Below are 24,615 nucleotides of genomic sequence, written 5' to 3'. Positions count from 1 at the left end.
TTGATACAGTAGGTGAGTGTGAATCGTTTAGTGATACTGATTGAGTGGCGTTGACGGTTATTGACGAAAATTGTAACTTGATTTAGCGCGAGCGCAGACACTGCGCCCGAAAGTTTCCTATTTGTTTTGAAAGGCGCCCTCCTTTGATGAAAAGTCTCACAATGTCACATCCACACATCATGACCTGCGTGCGATGACTGTACAAAACCTACTCCATCCAAAAACCTAAACTGTGTGAGATAACATAGGCTCTACATCCACGATACACCATCTAGACACACCTCATCCCTTGCTATGTGCTTGGAAGTAGAGCGACCACGGCTTCGTCGTTCACTCACCTTACCTTAGAACGCAAATCCTCCTCATCTTGTGCTTTTTACTAATGTAATAAACAAGTGAGTGTGCTGCCCTCTCTCACTGCTCACCATACAATTACATTAATTCAATGACAATCAGTGTAGGTTGGCAACTAATCATGATTTCATCTGTCTTTTTCTTTCCTCCACTTATCACCCTAGTTTTAAATGCTGAAATTTTACTTTTATTGAACATGTATGATGTATTCTTTCTTTTAGTTAAGTCTTTACGCTTTATTATTGCAAATCTTTAAAAAGTCACAATAAGAAAGTGTGGGTCGTATTGGACCAAGTTACTGGGGTGCTGTACTGCTTTTCGTCATTATCGGTCGTCAATGACGTCATTATCAATCGTTCGGCCATATGACAAATGTCAGAAAAAAGGAGGACATAGCCTCATAACAGTAAACTGTGCGATAATTCAATTGTAACCCTTCCCTTAAAAAACACAAACTAAACTACGAACGTACTCCCAGAAAAACAGACCTAAGGTTTGTTCCACGATCGTCTCCACGAAGACGATGGAACAAACCTCATTCATACTAGTCTTTTATAGCATCATAGAGGAAGAAATGGTTCTAGCAGTTCCAACTGTCGGGAAGATGTGATGAACGTGTGTACTCGTAGAACGATGAGGTTCGTTCCGATGGCCGTAGCGGAACAATGCATCTTCACAATAAACTGGTTCTGTGAACAGGTGCCAACATACACAACCTGAATGGTTTCAAGTTGTTGGTCAGAACTCGCTGGACAATTAATGTTGACTAATCTCCTATTTTTAAATATTAATGTTGTTTTTGTTTCAGGAAGCCTGACAACAGATGGATTCTCGCTGAATTAAGAGACCAGATTACATTAATCCAGGGACAATAGTTGCTGTTTTAGAAAGAAGAAACTATAGATGAGCGTCAAACTGACCAACATGGAGATGGAGGTTTGTAAAGTTTATTGAATCTTAAAAAACTTGGCCAGAGTTCAGTTTTTTAAACTTGAATACCCAATAGACTAGTAGTCGACTCTGGTAGGAAGATTCCAGTATTTTGAAGACCCACTGGACCACTGGCCAGAGTCCAGTATATTGAATACTCACTGGACCAATGGCCTGCCAGTCCAGTAAACCACTGGCCAGAGTCAAATAATTTAGCTTGAGTACCCTCTGGACTTCTAGCCAGAAGTCTTTTATTCCTATCTGAAAGCACACAAATTCGTCCAACAAGGGTGTTTTCTCTCTCATCGTTTTCTCGTAACTTCGATGACCGATTGTGCTAAAATATTCACAGGCTTGTTATTTTATGCTTATGTTGGGATACGTATGTACATGTACACCAAGTGAGAAGACTGATCTTTGACAATTACCAAACGTGTACCTTCCCTTTAAATGAAATGTTCGAATGAAATACCATACTGCCATACACTGAAAAAAAAACCAAGGATAGGCCTAGAGTAATATGCTGGTTGGATAACTTCCCAAATTTTTGTTTTTCCCAATTAGCAAAGTTGCATGTTTGCTGTCGGCCAAAACTTTACTATTGTTCTACCATGGTCCTACCATAGAGTAGTCATGGCTTCATGCTTTTTGGAGGTAGAACCTCCATGCTTCATGCTTCAAAAAGGTCATGGTACATATACATGCAACAGTTTTACTTATTTGTTTACTTCTTCCATGCTTAGTCCACAGATAACAGATCAGTCAGTGTAAACTGGTAGGCCCTCTATCACAGGCGCCGTAGGCCATCCTCCATGCGTAGCTAGGCCTACAGTGTGTACAAATACAGTGCTGTACATTTTATTCATAGAGTAAGGACTTGTACAAGTTGAAAAAAAATGCATAATCACTGGATGTACACATACATGTAACAGGCGTACTTTGTTGTACGAAGGTGTACACAATTGATTCATGGACTCATTATTTATTCTGTAGGGCTTGGACAGTGAGGATGAAGAGTCTGAGGATAATTTCAGCTTAGTCATGCTGGACTCCAAAGGGAAAGCCATGGATGGAGAAAGTAAGCTACTTCTTGGAGATGTCGGCCCATCGTCGTCCAAACCAGGTAAATACTTTTAAAATGAAAAAAATGAAATAAATTAAAACATAACTGTTTCATTACCTTGTGTGACCTTGGTCTAATTTCATAAATGGATAAAGCCTGTAAGCACACGAACTTTCTAAGCACAGAATATTATTGCTTAGCAGAATTAGATTACCAGCCAAAAATTCATTAAGTTTGCAATTGTTGTGGCTGGTGCCCCACTCAATTTTTGCTTAGAAAAGAAATTTGTCAAGTAGTATTTTCTGCTTAACTGGTTGAAAGGGGGGCCTGGGTCCAATTTCATGAAGAATAAGCAAAACAACTTATTTAGCACAGAAAAAAACTTGCTAAGCAGAAATAGATTACCAACCAAAATTTTCAAAATTTTTATGTTGTTGCAACTGATACCCTGCATTTTTTTCTGGCTAAGCAAAATAACTTTTTTTAAAGCAGTTTCTACTTTTCCATTTGTGAAATGTCTTTGTGAAAGCGGACTCCGGTCCAAATTTCATGGTTCTGCGTAGTCACAATATTTTGCGTTTATGGCAACCATGCATTTATAATAAAACAATTCACAATTTATTTGTTTAAAACTAATAAAATTGGGGATGAGGGGTTGGGTGGTATTATATAAATACTTCTGGTATTGGGCATTTAACTTAAAGCATGAAGCAATGAGGCTCAAAATATGTGCCAAACAATTTGCTCAATTTCTGCAAGTCATACTTAAGCCTGGTTCACACTTCCTGCGAATGCGAAGCGAATTTGACGTAAATTTGATGTCATAAACCTCCTTTCGCGGCGATATTCGCAAGTGAGTTGAGCAAAGTTGAACTGGTGCGAATTATTCGTTGCGAATTTGTGACGTCATTCGCTGCGCATTCGCATTCACAGGAAGTATGAACCGGGCTTTAGTCTTGCACACCCAGTGCCTGACCTAACAGAGAGCTGCTTTTATTATAAGCACAAAAAAGAGCTATTACTAGTCACAGCATAATTATGCTTACCAGATTAAGGGTATCAGCCAAAGTACCATGTGTGACTGTTTTCCTGCTTGATTTTGCTTAGCAGAAAAATGTTCCAGCATACTGTGAAGTATACTTTTAAAATGGTTTGTTTCAACATAATTCTCTTCTAAGAACAACATGTTTTGACATTGTACAGTAGTTGAGTAGACTAGTTAGAATACAATGAACAATATGTAGTTTGATTTATAAAACAATCGAAAGTTTTACAAATTCGATAACCACCAAATTTTACAAACTTTTGAGCTATCAAAACACAGCAATGATCAAGGTTCATTTATTTTCGCTCAGTAGTAGGGGGTCTATCAAAACAAAATAACGTTATATACCCATAAGAGATCGATACAAAAAATGTAAATCTACAGTAAATATCAAGAACAGGATTAAAAACAAATTGTGACACTGCAGAGGGGTACAGCAAGTAAGCTTGGGCGATATCACTACATTATCGAATATCGCGATATCAATTTGGATAAGATTTCGATATCGGATCGATTTGGTTTTAATCGAAGTATCGATATATCGCGATATATCGCGATATATCACGATAAATCATGATATCGATTAAATATTGCAATATCGCGATGTATTTCCGAGCTGAGACATCTTACACCCCATAGGTTTGGAGTGAAACCAAAAGAATAGGTCATTAGAATCTCTTATGCTATGACTGTCTCTTCTACAACTTTCACTGGGAGTTTGAAGACCGATGATGTCACATTTAATTAATGGCGATTATATCGAATATCGCGATATATTGTCGGCGATATATCATGAGTGAAGTAAATCGATGTCGCCCAAGCTGAACAGCAAGTTTCCTTCAGTCATTCAGTAAGGGAAACCTCTGTCAGCATTTTGTACAGGCACCTTGTAGAGGGCACCAGCAGCAAGTGCTGTTGGCGTCATGGGTTATTTTAACGCCTGTGGGAATAAAATTAAAACTATTGTAAAAACAAAAACAAAATCTAAATTGATCATTGTACTTTGTAATCCAGCTGGAATGGAAAACCCCTCTGGTGTGTTTCCTAATAACACAGGACAAGTTAATTATTGACTATTTTGAGGCCTGGGAAAATAAAATTAACAACAACAACATTTTTTTTTTTTTTAAACAGACATTGTATACACTGTAAACCAGCTGGGGTAGAAAATCCATCTGGTGTGTTTTTCTAAGAACCCAGGACAATACGGCCCAAAACCAATTATGAAGCTGAAAGGTTTTTTTTCTGGCAGTGGCAATTGTGCAACCTGTGTCAGTTAACTATTGCTTAATAGCACAGCAAAATAACATGCTAAGCAGAAAATAAATTACCAGCCAAATTGTCCGAATGTTCAACTGGTACCTAAATCCTTGTTTTTGTTTTGTTTTGCTCTTTTAAAAGCAAAACAATATTTTTAACGGTATTTTCTTCTTTAAAAGAATAGCAGAAATTGTATGGCTCTTATTAATATTACCATGGAAGTTTACATTGATAGCACCCTTGCATTTAAAAACAAATAAGGGCAGAGATAAAACTGAGGGTCGACAACCCAAATCAGTTTTGTTTTCATCCAGTTCTTGATATTCACTGTAGATTTGCATTTGTTTGTACTAATCTCTATTGGGTAATAATGTTATTTTGTGTTGATACTACTGGGCAGAAAATAAATCATTGATCATTGATGTGTTTTGATAGCTCAAAAGTTTGTAAACTTTGGTTATTATCGAATTTGTATTTAAACCTTTCGATTGTTTTATAAATCAACTACACTTCATATTGTTCATTGTAGAATACAATGATCCACACAAGTTTGCCTCGTAATACATGTAGCGTGGTTTTCCTTATACTTTGCGAACCAACGCGGTCGGCCATTTAATGGGAGTCAAACATTTGACTCCCATGGCCGACCGTGTTAGTCGACGAGGTAAAAGGAAAACCATGCAATTTCGAGGCATGATTGTGTGGATCATTGTATTCTACTTTTACAGCATCTTTCTACCCATACATGTATGCATTTGATAACAAACGGTTACGAATGCTTTTCAAAGACCAACTCGACCGATCCAAGGCAACGTGTTCCTTTAGTAGCACAGCACAAAAAACATGCTTAGCAGAAAATAGATTACCAGCCAAATTGTCAGAATGTTCAACTGGTACCCCAATCCTTATTTTTTAACAGTATTTTCTTCTTTAAAAGAATAGCTTCAGAAATTGTATGGCTCTTATTACCATGGAAGTTAACATTCATGGCACCCTTCCATTTAAAAACAAATAAGGGCAGAGATCAAGGGTCAACCAACTGTCTGAATTATGCAAGTCATTGGTAGTGTGTTTACATAGATTACCTAACCAAATTGCCAATTATATAGTAGCTGCTTTAAAAACAAACAAAAAGTTGATAAGCACATCAAGATTATGCTTACACCACGAAGAATGACAAACGTTTCCAGCCAAAATACCTTGGCCCAATTTCATAGAGCTGCTTATAAAGCAAAAAATTTTGCTTTTAAAGCAAAAAATTCATTGCTTAGTAAAATCAGATTACCGGCCAAGACTCCACTCAATTGTAATGCTAAGTAAACAACAGCTTAATACTAGTCATAAGCAATGTATAAATGGCAGGAAATTTTGGCCAGTAACATGTGTAAAATAAGCGAGCTATTTTCGTGCTTAAGCAATTTATTTGCTTTTAAGCAGCTCTATGAAATTGGCCCCTTGTCATGTCTAACATCTATGACGCTTGTACCAACCCCTCATTGTGGATACGTATGTAACTGACTATGATTTCAGCACACTAAAGACACTGGACACTATTGGTAATTGTCAAAGACTAGCCTTCACAGTTGTTGTATGTATCGCAACATATGCATACGTCACCAAACCTGTGGAAATTTGAGCTCAATCGGTCGTCGAATTGCGAGATAATAATGAAAGAAGAAAAAAAACCAATGTCACACAAAGTTGTGTGCTTTCAGGATTTCGGGACCTCAAACTCTAAATCTGATGACTCAAAATCAAAATCGTCGAAAACTACATCACTTCAGAGGGAGCCGTTTCTCACAATGTTTTATACTATCAACCTCACCCCATTACTCATTACCAAGAAAGGCTCTATGCTAATAATTATTTTGAGTATTTACCAGTAGTGTCCACTGGATTTAACAGAACTTTTGAGATTGCTTTTGGCAATCTCACGATTAAAAAGGGTATCATGCAAATACTATTTCCAGTTTTATATTGCATACCTCTACATAAAGAGCAAGTTCAAGCGAGGGACTATAGTTGACTATTGTCAACCATTGAATTGACAATTGGTCGCTGCTAGAAATTTCCTTGGATTGCACCTACCATTACTTTTAAATTTCAATCAACGTTGTTAATGACAAAAGTACAGCATACCACTATTAAAAAAAATAGAAATAAATTTCGAGTAATTTTTATTTTTTTATTATTATTTAAAGGCAGTTGAAACTATTGGTAATTACTCAAAATAATTATCATCATAAAACCTTTCTTGATTACGAATAAAGGGGAGATGTTGATGGTATAAAACAATGTGTGAAGCAGCTCCCTCTGAAGTGACGTAGTTTTTGAGAAAGAAGTATTAGAAATTTTCCACGATTTTATTTCGAGACCTCAAGTTTAGAATTTGAGGTCTCGAAATCAAGCATCAGAAAGCACACAACTTTGTGTGACAAAGGGTGTTTTTTCTTTCATTATTATCTCGCAACTTCGACGACCAATTGAGCTAAAATTTTCACAGGTTTGTTATTTTATGCATAATGTTGAGATACACCAACTGTGAAGTCTAGTCTTTGACAATTACCAATAGTGTCCACGGTCTTTAAAATACAACATCTGACAACTTTTTTTATCAGATTTCTGATAAAAAAAGTTGTCAAATTTTTTTTTTTAAATAATAATATTAAAAACTGCTCATAATTGTTTACATCTTTTTAACTAGTGGTATGCTGGACACTGCTGGACAGTTACGTCTCAGTACAACTGCCATTATGAATCAATGTTCGTGCTTGGTTACTTTCTGTATGACTCAAAACACAATGTCCACAGACTTACATCAAACTCACACAGTTTGAAAATAATGATGGTGGAAAGCTTAGTTTGAAAATAATGATGGTGGAAAGCTTACTGTAGTTTTTGAGAAATGAGTAAAACAGTGCCCCCACGGAAAGAATCCTGAACGAACCCATTTCAATAAATTATTCTAAATGCTTTGAATGTAAAATATATCGATTTAGATGCTGAAAACGCCTTCCCCTTTCATTTTTTTTTTACTGTATCAAGGCACATCCAAACTAGTCTATCTATTATTATACAGGGCCCGATTTCATAGATCAGCTTTTAAATTTTAAAAGCCCAAATACCTGCTCAGTGGAAACCAACTGTGCTTCGAACGACAGGTACCAGCATTATTATTTGTTATCAGGCATGATATTCTTCCTACTATTAAAGGCAGTGGACACTATTGGTAATTACTGAAAATAATTATTAGCATAAAACCTTACTTGATGACGAGTAATGGGGAGAGGTTGACAGTTTAAAACATTGTGAGAAACAGCTCCCTCTGAAGTGACATAGTTTTCGAGAAAGAAGTAATTTTCCAGGAATTTGAATTCAAGACCTCAGATTTAGAACTTGAGGTCTCGAAATCAACCATCTAAATGCACACAACTTCGTGTGACAAGGGTGTTTTTTCTTTCATTATTATCTCGCAACTTCGACGACCAATTGAGCTCAAATTTTCACAGGTTTGTTATTTTATGCATACAATGTTGAGATACACCAAGTGAGAAGACTGGTCTTTGACAATTACCAATAGTGTCCAGTGTCTTAAAAGGCTGAATATCCAAGTTTTGCCCTTGGAAAAATTGTCATTAAATACCCTGCAATCAAATGTATTATTGTTTGTGTACATTTATATATTAATGTACATTTAGGTCAGTCTTTAAATACACAAAGAAATATTCCTACGTTTTCCGCAATGACCACATTTCATCGCGCCTACATTTGCAACTGATATCTGATGCGGAGCAGAAAATTGTTAGTACACTACTATCAATCTTTCTTTTCATTTTGTTTCCACTTGACTGCAAATTCTCCATGGGTGTACATATATGTACCTGGTTTTCTTTTAATGTGTTGTACAGTATGTTTACGTTTTGCCCTGGGGTAAAGAAATTTTTTATTTGGGTTAACTGGTCATGTAAAAAGAATTTTGGTCCAGTTGAGCTATTCAAATTCATATATTTCATCTAAATTTGATCTCTGTGAACGATTTATAGAGTCATCTACTATTTCTGTCTTCTACACAAAAAACCCTCTCCTAACACGGGACATGTTTTATGTAATAATGTAAGATAAACTTATGTATAGAGTTATCAGTATAGCACTGTGATGAATGAGAACTCTAAACCATGTAAACATTGATTTTAACAAAAAAATTCCCTCATATTTTATACACAGTATTTGTTCAGTGCAGGTACACAGCTTATTTATACCAGGGTTGTGGCCTTCAATTTATTGATTTATCGCAGCTTATCATTTCACTATCTGTTATTGGCTATCAGCTGTTTGAGGCCTGTATTCTTCATTTTTTTAAAGGGCAAAGACAGAGGCATTTTCTCCTTGGTAAAGGACACCCTATGAGGAAATTTTAAATGTCTATAGAGCATTTCAAGAGCACCAAAGCATGACGAAGGCAATCTTTGTTGTTGGCTTCGTGACGTATCGGGCGTGGCTTTTCCACTAGCCAATACTTTATATTACGGTTGCTTTTCAATAGGAACAAGCCTGCAGCACCAGTTGGAAAATATATTTCCTGGTTGTCGACGTCTGGTGTTCCAAATAGCATTTTCACTATAGGACAACTGTTAAAGGGGGACTGTCAGCATCATTATGATCATCAGAGCTTGAAATTTACACAAATCCAGTAAACTCTGACCAAACAAGGCCAGCGGTCTTTTGTTTTATTTTTTAAAATTGAATAATAAATACCTCAGGATTTACTAGGTTATTCTTTTCCAAAAAAAGCTCTATTTTATCATGTGTTACTGGTGGTGTGTTTTAAAGTAAAAAGAGTACTCAAACATGGAAAGTGATGCTTTGAATATGAATTTACGGTGCCATGTCGGTGAATCACTCTTCTAAATAAAACAAATTTGTGGACATAACGTTTTGGGCAGATCAGGGCCTACATGTACCTTGTCCATCATTGGGAGATGATGCTTTTAAATTAAATAATAGGGTTGGTAATTGGGTTTTGAAGGAATTGCATGGTGAGGTGCCATTGATTCAGTTTGATTTGCATCTCCTACTTTGCTTTGTATGTTTGTAGGGTTGGTAAATATTATTACAAATAATTTAGTTTCAGTTTGGAAGTTCACTGATAACAAGATTTAGTATCAGTATCAATCCTGAATCTGAAAGTTCACTGATAATAAAGTTCATACCAGTCACCAGTACCAGGTCTGAATCTGAAAGTTGGCTGATAAAAAAGCAAAAAACTCAAGCTCTGGTGTTTGTCATCAGCAGAGTGTGGGTTCAAGTCCTGTTCGTGACACCTGTGTCCTTACAGGCAGTGGACGCTATTGGTAATTACTCAAAATAATTATTATCATAAAACCTTTATTGATTACGAGTAATTGGGAGAGGTTGATAGTATAAACATTGAGAATCCCTCTGAAGTGATGCAGTTTTCGAGAAAGAAGTAATTTGCATGTCGAGACGTCAGATTTAGAATTTGTGGTCTCGAAATCAAGCATCTGAAAGCACACAACTTTGTGTGACAAGTTGTTTTTTCTTTTATTATTATCTCGCAACTTCGGCGACCTATTGAGCTCAAATTTTCACAGGTGTGTTATTTTATGCATGTTGAAATACACCATCTGTGACGACTAGTCTTTGACAATTACCAATAGTGTCCAGTGTATTTTTAAGCAACCATTCTTTTGGGTGGGATATAAAGCCATAGGCCGGTGTGTTTTGGTAAAGACAGTGGACAGTCCGACACTATTGGTAATTGTCAAAGACTAGCCTTCACAGTTGCTGTATCTGATCATATGCATAAAATAACAAACCTGTGAAAATTTGAGCTCAATCGGGCATCGAAGTTGCGAGATAATAATGAAAGAATAATAACCATTGTCACACGAAGTTGCGTGCGTTTAGATGGTTGATTTCGAGACCTTAAGTTCTAAACCTGATGTCTCGACATCAAATTCGTGAAAAATTACTTCTTTCTCGAAAACTACATCACTTCAGAGGGAGCTGTTTCCCACAAAGTTTTATACCATCAACCTCTCCCCATTACTCGTCACGAAGAAAGGTTTTATGCCAATAATTATTTTGAGTAATTACCAATAGTGTCCACTGCCTTTAAAGCTTGTAAAAGAGCCAAGTGCACTACATGAAAGTGTAAAGAAAAGAGGCTAACCCCGGTGTTCATTATTTTGATTTTGCGTCACAGCACCTTGTTAACCATGTGATGTCACAGGCACATGGTCTGTTTGACATTGGACAAGCAAATAATTCCTGTTTTGAGTTTCTAGGCAGGAAGTTTGAAGTATTTGTTCAGCCTCCTAGAGAGTCTGAGTCTATGTTTACAATCCAATTAGCATTGAAATGAAGTTTGTTATTGTCACATCTCCATTCCACCGTGATCTTGAATTCACTTGTTGTATTTCCTCTAACTGTTTTCATTCTTTCGTTTCAACAGATGAGGTAAAGCTAGGCAACTATGAGGAAGCTCTGGAGAAGGCAGGTTGGTTTCAAATGGCTGTTTTTTTCCCACCCCAGTTACACAACGTAGTTGCCTGTGCATGTTTTTTTTTCTCCAGACTAAGTTCTAAGCTCTCTTTCTGTATTAAGTTGCAAGCAAGTTCAGGCATTTCTCGTAGAAAATCAGAGCTAAAGCAGATATTAAGTGCAGATTAAAGGGAAAAAGATTCATATCTGGATGTGTGAGTACAGACTACAGCTGGAGCTGCACCTGAGCTATTATGTAAGATAAAGGCAAGATATTCTTCCTACTTGAGTCCTTTTTCCCGATGTTTTTGTTTGCGCTTGGAAAAATAAGAATTTGTTTTATTAATAAGGCCTGAGAAATCTATGGAGGTCGGCCCTTGTACTTGATTTACAATTTTACTACTTTTCCCCTCTACTTATTGACCAAATACATGTATTAATGCCCCCAAGATAAGACAAGCTCTAGCCTATCACATGCTAAAATTTAGACCAATAAACAAACTGACAAATAAAAAAAAAGAACTAATATCAAGATTTCCAACGATAAATATTCACACAAGGTACTGTGTAGTCCATAAAACTGAGAACTCAGAATAAATATAAATCATTGAAGAAACGAATTGCCTTTGGGACTAACAAGTTTCAAAAATACAAGAATAACAACTTTAGGCTATAAACTTCTTTAATTACACCTAGATGTATGTATCTGACCTGGGGTTTTTAACTTCAACTCTACTCCCTGAAGTTGAAGTCACTTTTTCACTATTTCTATTCGGGCAATATAACTGTCCAATTCAACTTTATCATCACTGGTTTTCAATTTTTTTTAAATTTTTTTTTAGCTTTGCAAAATGAATCCATAGTGATTAGGGGGCTATTGTGCACCTATGTCTGATACGGTGCAGTCAAACAAAAAATTGGTTTCCGGTAACTCACATTATGGAATCAGTTAAACGCAAGCCTTCAAAACACCAGTCAAGGTTATACATGTATCAATGATTTAAAAAACAGTTGGTTGATAGTTATGATTCAAAATCACACTCGTTTTCTTTCATTTAAAAGTCTGCTCTTTAATATTTTTTAAACAAATTTGTTTAAGTTATTTCTTGGCGAGAATTGTGGTGCTACTCGAACTTTGGGGACAAATGGTGGAATCCCACTGAAGTACAGTTTACATTTACTGCTCCCATAGCAATGCAACTTTGACCTATTTTATAGGTTGTTTACTGTGCAATAGACCTTGACAAGCTGCCAAGTACAAGCATGCCTACATGTACATGTACCTGACGTGTTGCAAAGCTGTCACGGGACATTTTGATCTGATCAGATCTTTGCGAGTCTAACCTTTGGTCAGAAAATGTGTACTGCTTTCTGTAATTGTTTATGAAATAACATCCAATGGCAGGGGGTCTGACCTGACCAAGCCCTGGTGTTTTCAGCGGCAGAGTGCGGGTTTGAACCCTGGTCATGACATTTTTCCCCGTGAACAAGGCAATTAACCATAATTACTTCGTAAAATAATTGGGAAAGTAGTGCAATCTGCTCTACCAGCCAGGCTCCTAGTAGATGACATCCTGACAAACTGTGAAGGGGTAACCCAGTTTTAGCACCAGGAGTCAGTTGGTGGCAACGTGCCCCTTGGTTGCCCTTACTTTGAAGTGGCTGTCCAGCCTTGTGATGCAAGGCGATATCTCATCAGTATCTTTTTTTTAGTTTTTACTGCGCCTTGGATATGTGCGCATTACAATCTTATTATTATTTTTTTACCATTTAAAAAAATTTAAACATATTTGAGACCCCACTCTTTTCAGAGCCAACACTCCTCCCTAAAGTGATTTGCACGTGGCTGTACCTGCAAGTTTGCTAGTTTTAGTTGTTCACGCAAGTTTGCTACAGTTAGTTATAGACTTATTAGCATGAAATCGTTTACTTCTATTGACTTTCTCTCAATTTCTGCGTAAAGGATTTGATTCTTGTATCCGCAAGGTTATTAGTTATAAGAGACCACACTCTTTTTTGAGCCAACACTCCTCCCAAAAGAGATTTCACACACGGTTGTACCTGCAAGTTTGCTAGTTTTAAGTTAAGAGCAACTATAAATATAAACTTGCGGGTACAACCATGGGTAAAAACTCTTTTGAAGGAGTGGTGGCTCTAGAAAGAGCCGGTTTGGTCTCGACGTTTCGAACAGTATACTCTGCTCGTCTTGTACAACCATGGGTAAAAACTCTTTTGAAGGAGTGGTGGCTCTGAAAAGAGCAGGTTTGGTCTCGACAGTTCGAACAGTATACTCTGCTCGTCTTCAGAAGAATGGTTATAAGTTAGCTTGAAATCTTATACTTCTCTTGCCTTTCTCCCAATTTCTTGTGTGTCAGGTTTTGGTAAATTCCACGTGATTCTTGTCTTGGTGTGTGGTTGGGCCAATGTCAGCGATGCACTGGAGATACTCAGCATCTCGTTCATTCTTCCAGCGGCTGAGACGGATCTCCAACTCACGAGTTACATGAAGGGAGTACTGAGTGCTATCATATTTGTTGGTGAGTAACTGTTTTAGTTTCTCTTTTGCTAATACGAACTGTGGTCGTAGGTCCTACAGCTAGGTTTGTCAAATTAGGTTTCCTTCTTCAAATTGTCCAGTGGCCATTGGAAATGTATTGAAACAATGCCATTCTCTTCCGCCCTTCACTCTTCAAGTCTCCGTCTCTAAACAGAGAAAACGTGGATCAAATTCATAAGGAAATACAGATAAGACTGTATGGAACACCCTAGATTTCAGATTAGGGCTTTCAAAACAAAAACAAAAAGGTATGTGAGGCTTCGTACCTGCAAGCTTTCGTGCACTAATGCTTTCAGGCTTTACTCTTGCAAGCTTTGCGCTCATAGTTAAGGTTTTTTATTCAACAGCCTATCACATCCCTGTCATTATTAATTGATTTTCTTTTTGACTGTTCATTCCACCAGGGATGCTAATCGGTGGCTACGTGTGGGGAGCTTTGGCCGACATCAACGGCCGACGAAGGACACTCATCTTCTCCTTGTTCACCAACGCTTTCTTTGGGCTGATGTCCAGCATTGCTCAGGTCTACTGGCTCTTCTTACTCATGCGATTCTGTAGCGGTGTCGGGTAAATACACATCCCCCGAAATATTTCTTTCATTTACTCCAATTTTGCTGGATCTTCTGAGAGGGCCCTACAAATTTGAAGTCACACTTGAGGGAACAGAAGATTTCCAAAAAATATTCGAACACATGCAAGACTTTTATGATCTGTTCTTATTCTTTGTTTGGCCAAAATGTAACATCAGGTCTAGAATTTCATATCTGAGAGAGAGAAGACATTTTGATTTTGAAAAGGGTATCTCCATTTCTTATAAAATTTTAAAATTTTAAACAAATGTTCATGTCAAATTGGCCAAAAACGGATCTTACTTTAACTCTAACCCCTTTTTTCTTCTTTGTCGTTGCGTATAACAGTGTTGGTGGCGCCATACCGATAATCTTCTCCTATTTTGGGGAGTTTCAACCGAAGAACAGACGCGGTATGATGATCTCTATTTTATCAACGTTTTGGATGGCAGGAAACATCTTGGCAGCATTTCTGGCTCTTGTCATTATTCCTTCAGGTATGAAGAATAAAAAATGTAAAATATTTGTTTGAAAACCAAACAACCTTTTATGTGAAAATTTCAATCAATCAATCAATAAATCAATCAATATATTGATCTACTGATCATCTATCATAAAGTTTATCAGGCGCAAATCCGGGAATCGTTGCTGATAGCACAGCTGAGTAAGGTCAAACAAGAAGTAAGGTCAAACAAGAAAATTGTTTCAGCATACAAATTGGTCCATACTTACCTATGTTTCATAGTGTCTCATATTGACCCAATTCACCTGACGTAATCACCAGAATAATCTTGGATGCGCCATTTTGGTGGTCAATGTCAACGTGTGTTATTCAAAGAAGTGTGCATTTTAGGCGGACGCAGCGTTTACAAGTAAACATATTGACCACCAACATGGTGAGCTAGCATCAGTGGCCACAGGTGACGCGCGCGCAAGGGGTCAATTATTATTGTTCTAGTTTTATAGTTGTTAATCCATCTTCATTCAACTTGACCTTCTCTAAATTCAGTGTATACATTTTTCAATATGGAAATAAATGTTGAGTTGAATAGAATTGTGGTGCAACATGTGCCAGGCAAAAGGGCGTAAAAAGACTTTTGGTGTTATTGTTGGCTCTCTTCTAGCTCCTGACCAAGGTCTTAATTCTTCAATACCACTTTAAAGAAGCCTGATAACACAGTGGTGTATAATCCACATGAGCAGGATAAAGTAGTCCCATGACACAACACAAGGCTTTTTAAAGCCATTGGACACTGTCGGTAAACAGTATTGACCAAAGGCCCACACTTCATGGGCCCACACTCCGGGGTTCAGCTAAAAATAATAAACCTTTGAAAATTTAGGATCAATCGTCATCTGAGGCGGTAGAAATTAGCGGGAAAACCCACCCTTGTTTCCGCACGTTTTGCCGTGTCATGACATGTGTTTAAACTAAATCCGTAATTAGGTAATTGTTTAAATGTTTTCTCAAAAAGTAAAACATTTCATGGAATAATATTTCAAGAGAAGTCTTTCACCATTACCTTCTGTAAACCCTGTAAGTTATTTGTAAATCTGTGATTTTTTTTTCTTTTTTTCTGTTCCAAAAGTGTATAATGGCTTTAGCAAAATCATTTTTATATTTTATGATTTTTTTCCTGTAGATATTCATTTTAGTGCTCCAGGGTTCAGCTTCAACAGCTGGCGTGTGTTTCTAGCCGTCTGCACGATCCCAGCCTTGACTTCCGTTATTTTAATGATATATATGCCGGAGAGCCCAAAGTTTTTACTAGAGGTAAAAAATGCTTTAGCCAAGTATCCTGTTTTACTGTGACTTTCTTAATTTTCCAGTTTAAAACCTCTTAAAAATTGGGACGTACCAAATTAAATTATGTGGGGTCCATTTCACAAAGTGTTAGAACTAACCCTATGAGATATTAAAAACTTAAGGCTAGTCCTAAGTAAAGACGAGGAACTCTACCTTACTCGAGATAAGACTAGTGTTAATATCGAAGTCTTGCGCGAACGCACGTATCTACCAAACTAACAAGGTACTTTGTGTGAAATCCAACACCGGACCCTTTAGGTTGGATGCATGGTAGATTATTAAAAATCTTATTCACTCTGTGAGAACAAACAGCTTTTTTAATCCAAGCTTCCACTGAATTGCTCAGGAAATGTTATTTAAAAAAAAGGATGAAACTATATTTTCTTGACGTCATTCTTTTATTCACTGTTTTCAGAATGGACAAAGTAATAAAGCCTTAAAAGTTATGCAGAGAATCTACTCCTCGAATACTGGGGACGACAAATCAAACTATCAGGTGAGTTAGGCTTTACACCCTCTGAGTCAAGTCTTAGCCAGGCCTGATACTTCACGGAGGCAACAAAGGTGATTGCCTTGGTGCCCTTGAAATTCTCCAGTAGAAATTTACAATTTTCTCAAAGGGTGCCCTTTACCAAGGAGAAAATGCCTTGGTGCCCTTGCCCTTTCAAAAACGAAGCATACAGGACTACACACTCACTAACATAAGAGGAAAACGCAAGATTGGGGTTTTAAAGACGGTGGACACTATTGGTAATTGTCAAAGACCAGTCTTCTCACTTGGTGTATCTCAACATATGTATAAAAAAACAAACCTGTGAAAATTTGAGCTCAATCGGTCATCGAAGTTGCGAGATAATAATTAAAGAAAAAATCTGAGGTCTTGAAATCAAATTCGTGGAAAATTACTTCTTTCTCGAAAACTACGTTACTTCAGAGCGAGCCGTTTCTCACAATGTTTTTAACTATCAACAGCTCCCCGTTACTCGTTACCAAGTAAGGTTTTATTCTAATAATTATTTTGAGTAATTACCAATAGTGTCCACTGCCTTTAAGCGGTTGTAAAAACTATTGCAATGATTGTTATTTATTTTCACCTCACACCGGTGTGCATTAGCACTTTAACTCAGTACTTTACTGATTCTGTGAAAAAAATCCACAGGCAAATCACTCGGGTGGAATTCGAACCCACGACCTGAGTATTGACCCCTTGCACGCGCGTCACACGCGGCTACTGATGCCACGCTCACCATCATGACCATGTTGGTGGTCAATAGGTTTAAGTGTAAACACTGCGTCGCCTAAAATGGGCACTTCTCTGCATAACACATGTTGACATTGACCACCAAAATGGCGCATCCAAGATTATTCTGATGATAACGTCAGGTGAATTGGGTCAATGCAGTGCTTAATGCACACTAGTGTAGGGGTAAATACAAATTATATTCTTTGTTCCTGATGCAAGACTAAAATCTATTAAATATTGCAATATTGTCAACAGTCGGCTAAACAACTGCAAGGCTTAAGAATATTAGCATTTTTGTTTTTCAGAATTTTTGTCTAATGGGATCTACTCATATTTCCACATGTTTACTTTTCTCAGCTGAAGACTCTGATTCCATCCGAAAATGTGAGGCAGTTGAACGTCAATCACGGCGGACGTCGTACTTGCAAAGATAGAATGCAAGAAGTGTTGGACAACACGCAGACGTCCATCCATATGACAATGCAGCTCTTCAAGAAACCCCTTACCTTCATGACGATTACGTTACTGCTCATTATCTGGACGCTGTCATTTGGGTAGGTGTTTTATAATGTAGCAGGGCCTCAAGGGTTGAAAAGTACCGTTTAAACTAGATTGGGCCCCAGTCTTTATTCGCAAGGATAAAGACAGGTATCCGCTACTCAGATCCCGTGAGTCCAGTGGATGCAATCAATGGATAAACGTGCACAGTGACACAAGCTTTCCATAGATGGCCAAACAAAACACTCCTATCACGTCTGCCATAGAATTTGACTTCGTATCTCTCTGTGAAATGAATGTAGGTCAAGGGTGCATGTATACGCCGTCTGGAGGCCGGTCTCTGGCGTTATTAACGAGCCTTGAAGTGTGACGTCAGATGTTAAGACTACTTTTGAGCTAGCCTGAATATTTGGTATCACACTCCAAACTACATGCACAATGGAATTCCCTGGTAAATCTGCTGCCACCTAGCGACGTTCCAAAGCCTCCAATTGCCATTTTCACGATTTTGAAGTTGTACGACAATCTTACATTTGTCCTGGTTTATTTTGTTGGGAGTTATTATGGCCGAGTGGTTAAGAGCATCGAATTCAAGTTCTGGTGGTTAAGTCATTGGAGCGTGTGTTTGGTCTGGATCGTGCCACTTGTATCCCTGAGTAAGATACTTTACTACAATTGCTTCTCTTCACCTAATTGTAGAAATGGGTACCTGCTAGGGTAGAGGTTGATACTGTTTATAAAAAAAGTCCACTGGAGCACTATGGTTGCCTGGGATTGTATGCTCCAAAGGGAGCTGAGAAAGATTAAAGGAATGTTATCGGCTAAATGATAGGGCACTAATGTAAAGCGCAATGATACATTTTTTTTAGATTGCGCCGTATAAGAACTTGATAATATTTTTATTATTATTGTTGTTTTCTTTTTAGGTATTACGGTTTATGGATGTGGATGCCAGAGTTATTCAAGCAGGCAGAGATGACCAACGGATCTGTGTGTGCAGTAACGCCAGACATGGGCAATACAACCCTAGCCCCACAACCTCCTGATGATACGTAAGTTTTTCACAGACCTTGGGAAAATACTGAGTTTACAATGCTAAGGTACATCGGTGTATATGGGCAAAACCAAAAATATTCTTTATCCCAAATGCAAATTTAACATCTGTTATTTCACCACTGATATAGTTCTTAAAGGGAAATAACAAACCTGTGAAAATTTGAGCTCAATTGGTCATCGAAGTTGCGAGAAAATGATGAAAGAAAAAATCACCCTTGTTGAACGAATTTGTGTGCTTTCAGATAGGAATAAAATACTTCTAGCTAGAAGTCTTTTGATATTTTAGTGAGAAATTACCTCTTTCTCAAAAACTACGTTACTTTGAGGGAGCCGTTTCTCACAATGTTTTATACTATCAACAGCTCTTAAATGCTTGTTACCAAGTCAGTTTTTAAGTTAATATTTGTTTTGAGTAACTACCAAACATGTACCTTCCCTTTTAATTGAACAGCATCATTTCCTTGTTTGTAGGATTTACTGGGATTCTTTCTACACCAGCATTTCCAACCTTCCAGGGAACTTGGTCACAATCTTCCTTATAGACATCATCGGACGGAAATTCCTCATGTGTAAGTTCTTCCTTTCTCTCCTTAAAGAGAAGGTTCTTTTGAGTGTTTTGTCGATCGGTATTTTGGTTAACCTAACCGCCTCACGTCGGATGATTTACATGTCTACCAAAAATTCCTAACTGGCTCATGGTGCATTTTATATTTCCTGGAACAACTTTGGAGCGCCCTCAATTTTTTGGCAGTCAATCAGACGTAGTATGCCCAGGCTAGCACCTACCGTGCCACGCTGTATTTCACCTGTACAAACAGGGACAACAAGTTATGGAACTCATTCTTACAGACCCTATTAGTTGGCAAATGCCATAGAGGTGTGCATTAAGTAAGCAGAGGCACAATCACGTCTTCATCTTGCTACCAATAATGCAGGTTATTCCTTCATGTTGCCAGTATTAGTGCTCACGCTTGAAAAGAGTCTGTTGTGTCAATAATGGAATCCATAGGGAGAAACTTAAATTTATTAAGAAACTTGGTTCTACCATATGTGTATATATCTTTTGTGGGAGTGTTGGCTCTGAATAGAGCCATTTTGGTCTCGACGTTTCAAACAGTATGCTCGTCTTCAGGAGAATGCTGAAGATGAGTAGATTCACTTGCAAACCTTCAATACAATGTTTGATTTCTTATCCACAGCTGCAAGTCTTCTTGTATTAGGCGTTATAGTCTTCCAAAGGCGCGGTATTCCTTAATTTTGCCAGTTTTAGTGCGCATGAGTGACGTGCAATTAACATATTTCATGGGAAGGGTCTATTGTGTCAATTCTTAAGTCTATGTTTGATTTCATATCCACAGCTGCAAGTCCTCTTGTATCAGGCGTTATAGTCTTCAAAAAGGCGCGGTATTCCTTAATTTTGCCAGTTTGAGTGCGCATGAGTGACGTGCAATTAACATATTTCATGGGAAGGGTCTATTGTGTCAATTCTTAAATCTATGTTTGATTTCATATCCACAGCTGCAAGTCTTCTTGTATCAGGCGTTATAGTCTTCTTTATATGGTTTGTCAGTACACGTACACACATCATCATTGTCTTCTGTTGCTTCGGGGGTGTTTCCGTTATAGCTTGGAACGTCTTAAATGTAATGGCTGTAGAGGTCTACCCAACACATATGAGGTAAGTACAGAGAAGTGTAATGACCCTTAAGAGACCATTCATTTCTGTATATCATCATTGTACGCACAGACATTGTTAATATTGGTGATTTTTTATCTCCTTTATTTTCAGACGAATTTCAGGAAACTTATTAAAGATGTTATGTCAGATTTTTGGCCCCAAACAATAAAAAATAGATTTTTTTTAGTGAATGGTTTTTCAAAGAGTCTCACCCCCTCTAACGAAAAAAAGTTTAACTTTTACTTAAAATGGTCAGAAACCATGACAAAAAATTTTAAACGTTTCTTATAAAACACATAAGAATTGGTCTCGTGATATATTGTCGGGATCCCGACAAAAACTAATTTTGAGCACTTTATTTCACTGCTACTAATAATTGGCGGACTTTTTCGTACAATGGCTCAAATGAAAGCTTGTAACTTTCTCGACCCCCATCAAATTACCTATTGAATTTTAAATCAAAATTTGGGGGTCAAATCGGCCAAAAATCTGACAGCATCTTTAAGAAACACAAATAATTTATATGGATTTGTTTTGGAATTGTAGATTCTTTGTTAACACTGTAAACATTGGAAATGCCATTTTAAGTACATTATCTTTTATTTAACCTCTTGCTGATGCTCTTGTTTGAGCATAAAGGTACAATCTTGTGGCTGTTTGCAGCCGCTATGGCCAGTAGCTATCGGCCGCTATGGTCTTTAAAAGTTTAAAACCCTCTAATAGACTGGATAGGCATCTGGTTCTTTGTTGTTGTGATCAAGAATAATTGTTTTTCTATTTTTTTCTTAATAAACCCTTAGGCCTCTACATAAAAAAAAAATTGTTTTTGTTTTTGTTTGGGGGCCCTCAATTAAATTTTTCTGATATAAATATTCGTTAATGTATTTTACAGTTTTTAAACTTGTTCAAATCATGTAATTCAGCCTATTGGCTGCGAGAATGATTTTTGATTTTAATAAACCATTTCAAATAATAAAAATCAAACTTTTCTCAAAACACTTTTGTTACTTTTTTCCTTTCCCAGATCTACAGCATTTGGTGTTCAAGGTGTGATAAATCGATTGGCATCGATCGTAGGAAACGTTATATTTGGGATTCTGATACAGACGCATTGCGCTGTCAATATCCTTCTGGTTGCCGCTCTACTGGTATTTGGAGGTCTCCTGTCTTTAACTCTTCCAAGGACCAAGAAGATTTCTTTACAGTAACAGCGAAAGAAAGTTTTTTTTTTTTAAGTAAGGTTGTTTGGTAACACTATGTACATGAAATTTCTTTTATGGGTTGCGGGGTTTTTGAAAAGAGCCGGTGGTAAAATAAGTGGATCAGAATGCTTTGATTGTCTTCCGGAGAAAAAGCACGCTAATCTACACCTTCCAAAGTTCATTGACCAAGAAGAAATTGACCCACCTGGCCCCAATTTCATGGCTCTGCTTAATACCTCTAAATTCTGCGATTACGATCACTATTCTCCGCTTAAAGGCAGTGGACACTATTGGTAATTACTCAAAATAATTGTCAACATAAAACCCAACTTGGTTTTCGAGAAATAAGTAATTTTCATCGAATTTGATTTTGAGACCTCAGATTTAGAAATCAAGCATCTAAAAGCACACAACTTCGTGTGACAAGGATGTTTTTTCTTTTGTTATTATCTCGCAACTTCGACGACCAATTGAGCTCAAATTTTCACAGGTTTGTTATGTTATGCATGCATGTATGTTGAGATACAGCAAGTGAAAAGACTGGTCTTTAACAATTACCAATAGTGTCCATTGTCTTTAAGTGCAAGTGCTGAATTTCTAGAAGTCCTAGTACATGGAGTATGCCTGCACACAAGCAAAAATTCCCTGCCAACCCATGAAACACGCTTGACGTAAGCGCAGAATTCCCTGCGCCCATAAGCGCTGATTCTGTGATGACAGTAATGTCAGAGCTATGAAATTGGTCCCTGCAGTCAAGTTTGGTATTTACATATTTTGCAGAATGGAATTTGAAAGAATTCTTTTATTTTCATGCAATCAGAGGTGACCAAATATGTTTAAAATACTGTATATACATGTAACTATTGATAATTCTTTTAAGGCTGAAGGTTTTTGAATGGTCAGGCTTCGAAAAAAAAATGTAAAAAATTATCTAGCTGAATTTTCAATTTGGCGAATATTTAAGAGCACTGAGCAGTCGGTAAAATTTGATCACGTATTTTGTATTTTATATTGAAATTGGTCCCTAGGCTCCATTTGGTTAGTAACTCTTTTGATGGGATTACATAGCGCATTGCCACACTCGATTGGCATCTCAAAGCATTCAGTAATTTTGTCCTGCATAGTGTTCAAAGCTATGTTTTAAAGTATGAGGCTTATTCCTCTACACACCACCATGTAATGGTTTACAAGTTGCTGTAGTGCAATATGCTGCCCATCAAACCAGGAACACTTTGGTGAACCCCTTCTCGCAGCAATGAAAGTGTCTTGTTTAAGGACACAAGTGTCACGACCGTACTCAGACCCACACTCTGCTGATCAGAAACACAGAAGCCCAATTTCATCAAGCTATTATGTAGAAATTACTGCTTAGCAAACTTCTATGATAAGCAAAATATGGGTCATGCACCTGTCTACAATAATTGGCTGGTAACCAGTTTTTGCTAAGTAGTATTTTTTTTCCGTGCTTAACAAATTTTTGTGCTTACAGGCTTTATGAAATTGGTTCCATAGCCTGACTCCGGTGCTCTTATCTGCTTTGCCAAGTCATGCTGCTCTATACGTATGTACATTTACTTACATCAATATTTTTACATTTCGCCAGTGAAGACAAAATGTTAAAGGATTGATGTAGAAGTTCTAGCTGCTTGTTACTATGTAAATTATTTGTAATTTTTACCATGATGTCAAACTATTGTAGATTATGAAAATATTGAGTTTATGAAAGGTAATAAATTATGTGAATTTTAAAATAATATACTATCCATTATTTAATATTTTTTGAAATGTTGTCAATTGATGTCCAATCTGTTCCTGTGTGTGCCCATTTTTTAATCAACATTTTTATTAAAGCCCTAAAAGTTCTAAAACCTGAACTTGTAAAACTTAAAGCTCACCAAAGGTTATTTCCGACCCAAACAAAAACCTAAGCCTCAAGACTCAAAACGCTCAACCCGATCCCCGTTTGCATATATCATATACCCCTTGTGATTTAATCTGATTTCAGCTAAAATGCGACAATAATGCAAGACTTGACCCCTTGTGATTTATCCGATATCAGCCCAAATTCAACAAAAATGCAAGACTTACCCCTTGTGATTTTATCTTATTTAAGCCCATATTTACCAAAAATGCAAGACATACCCGTTGTGATTTTATCCGATTTCAGCCCAAATTTCTACAAAAATGCAAGACTTACCCCTTATGATTTTATCCGATATCGGCCCAAATTCAACAAAAATGTAAGATTTACCCCTTGTGATTTTATTCGATTTCAGCCCAAATTCTACCAAAATGTAAGGTTTTATACCTGTAAGGGCCTTGTGTTTTTATCAAATTTCAGCCCAAATTCACCAGAAATGCAAGACTTACCCCTTGTGATTTTACCTGATTTCAGCAAAATTTCTTCAAAAACGCAAGGTCCTTGTGATTTTATCCAATTTCAGTCCAAATTAAAAGAAAATGCAAGGCTTACCCCTTGTGGTTTTAACCGATTTCAGCCCAAATTCACCAAAAAATGCAAGAACTACCCCTTGTGGTTTTATCTAATTTCAGCCAAATTCAACAAAAATGCACGATTTACCCCTTGTGATTTTATCTAATTTCAGTCCAAATTCAACAAAAGTGCAAGACTTACCCCTTGCGATTTTATCCGGTTTCAGCCCAAATTTCTACAAAAATGCAAGGTTGTATACCTTTAAGGGCCTTGAGATTTTATCCAATTGCAGTCCAAATTCAACAAAAAAGCACGATTTACCCCTTGTGATTTTATCTAATTTCAGTCCAAATTCAACAAAAGTGCAAGACTTACCCCTTGCGATTTTATCCGGTTTCAGCCCAAATTTCTACAA

General features: G+C 37.2%; 1 protein-coding gene across 4 annotated transcripts; it reads left to right on the top strand.

Annotated features, from left to right (window-relative positions):
- The first annotated feature begins 163 nt into the window (after nt 1-163).
- Nucleotides 164-23,524, top strand: LOC139937406 (synaptic vesicle glycoprotein 2C-like). 4 transcript variants are annotated; one of them, XM_071932540.1, is made up of 14 exons: nt 164-384; nt 1,163-1,290; nt 2,278-2,407; nt 11,128-11,172; nt 13,532-13,693; nt 14,118-14,280; nt 14,631-14,779; nt 15,926-16,056; nt 16,505-16,585; nt 17,690-17,886; nt 18,757-18,882; nt 19,358-19,455; nt 20,405-20,564; nt 21,589-23,524. In XM_071932540.1, the coding sequence occupies exons 2-14, from the start codon at nt 1,258-1,260 to the stop codon at nt 21,770-21,772; spliced, it is 1,659 nt and encodes a 552-aa protein (XP_071788641.1). In that variant the 5' UTR covers nt 164-384; nt 1,163-1,257; the 3' UTR covers nt 21,773-23,524. The 4 variants fall into 4 exon arrangements, with proteins under 4 accessions (XP_071788641.1, XP_071788639.1, XP_071788640.1 ...); XM_071932538.1 differs by having other exon boundaries at nt 164-395; XM_071932539.1 differs by having other exon boundaries at nt 164-461.
- The last annotated feature ends 1,091 nt before the right edge of the window (nt 23,525-24,615 follow it).

The sequence above is a fragment of the Asterias amurensis genome, chromosome 5 (assembly GCF_032118995.1).
Source record: "Asterias amurensis chromosome 5, ASM3211899v1".
NCBI lineage: Eukaryota > Metazoa > Echinodermata > Asteroidea > Forcipulatida > Asteriidae > Asterias > Asterias amurensis.
Note: the sequence above shows the minus strand (reverse complement) of the source record. Positions and strands in the feature narration are given on the sequence as shown.

Excerpts from the sequence above, each read along its gene's own strand:
- LOC139937406 (XM_071932540.1), top strand. The coding sequence starts at position 1,258 with ATGAGCGTCAAACTGACCAACATGGAGATGGAG. Across the intron at positions 11,173-13,531 it reads GGAAGCTCTGGAGAAGGCAG|GTTTTGGTAAATTCCACGTG; the intron begins GTTGGTTTCAAA and ends CTTGTGTGTCAG. Across the intron at positions 14,780-15,925 it reads TCTTGTCATTATTCCTTCAG|ATATTCATTTTAGTGCTCCA; the intron begins GTATGAAGAATA and ends TTTTTCCTGTAG.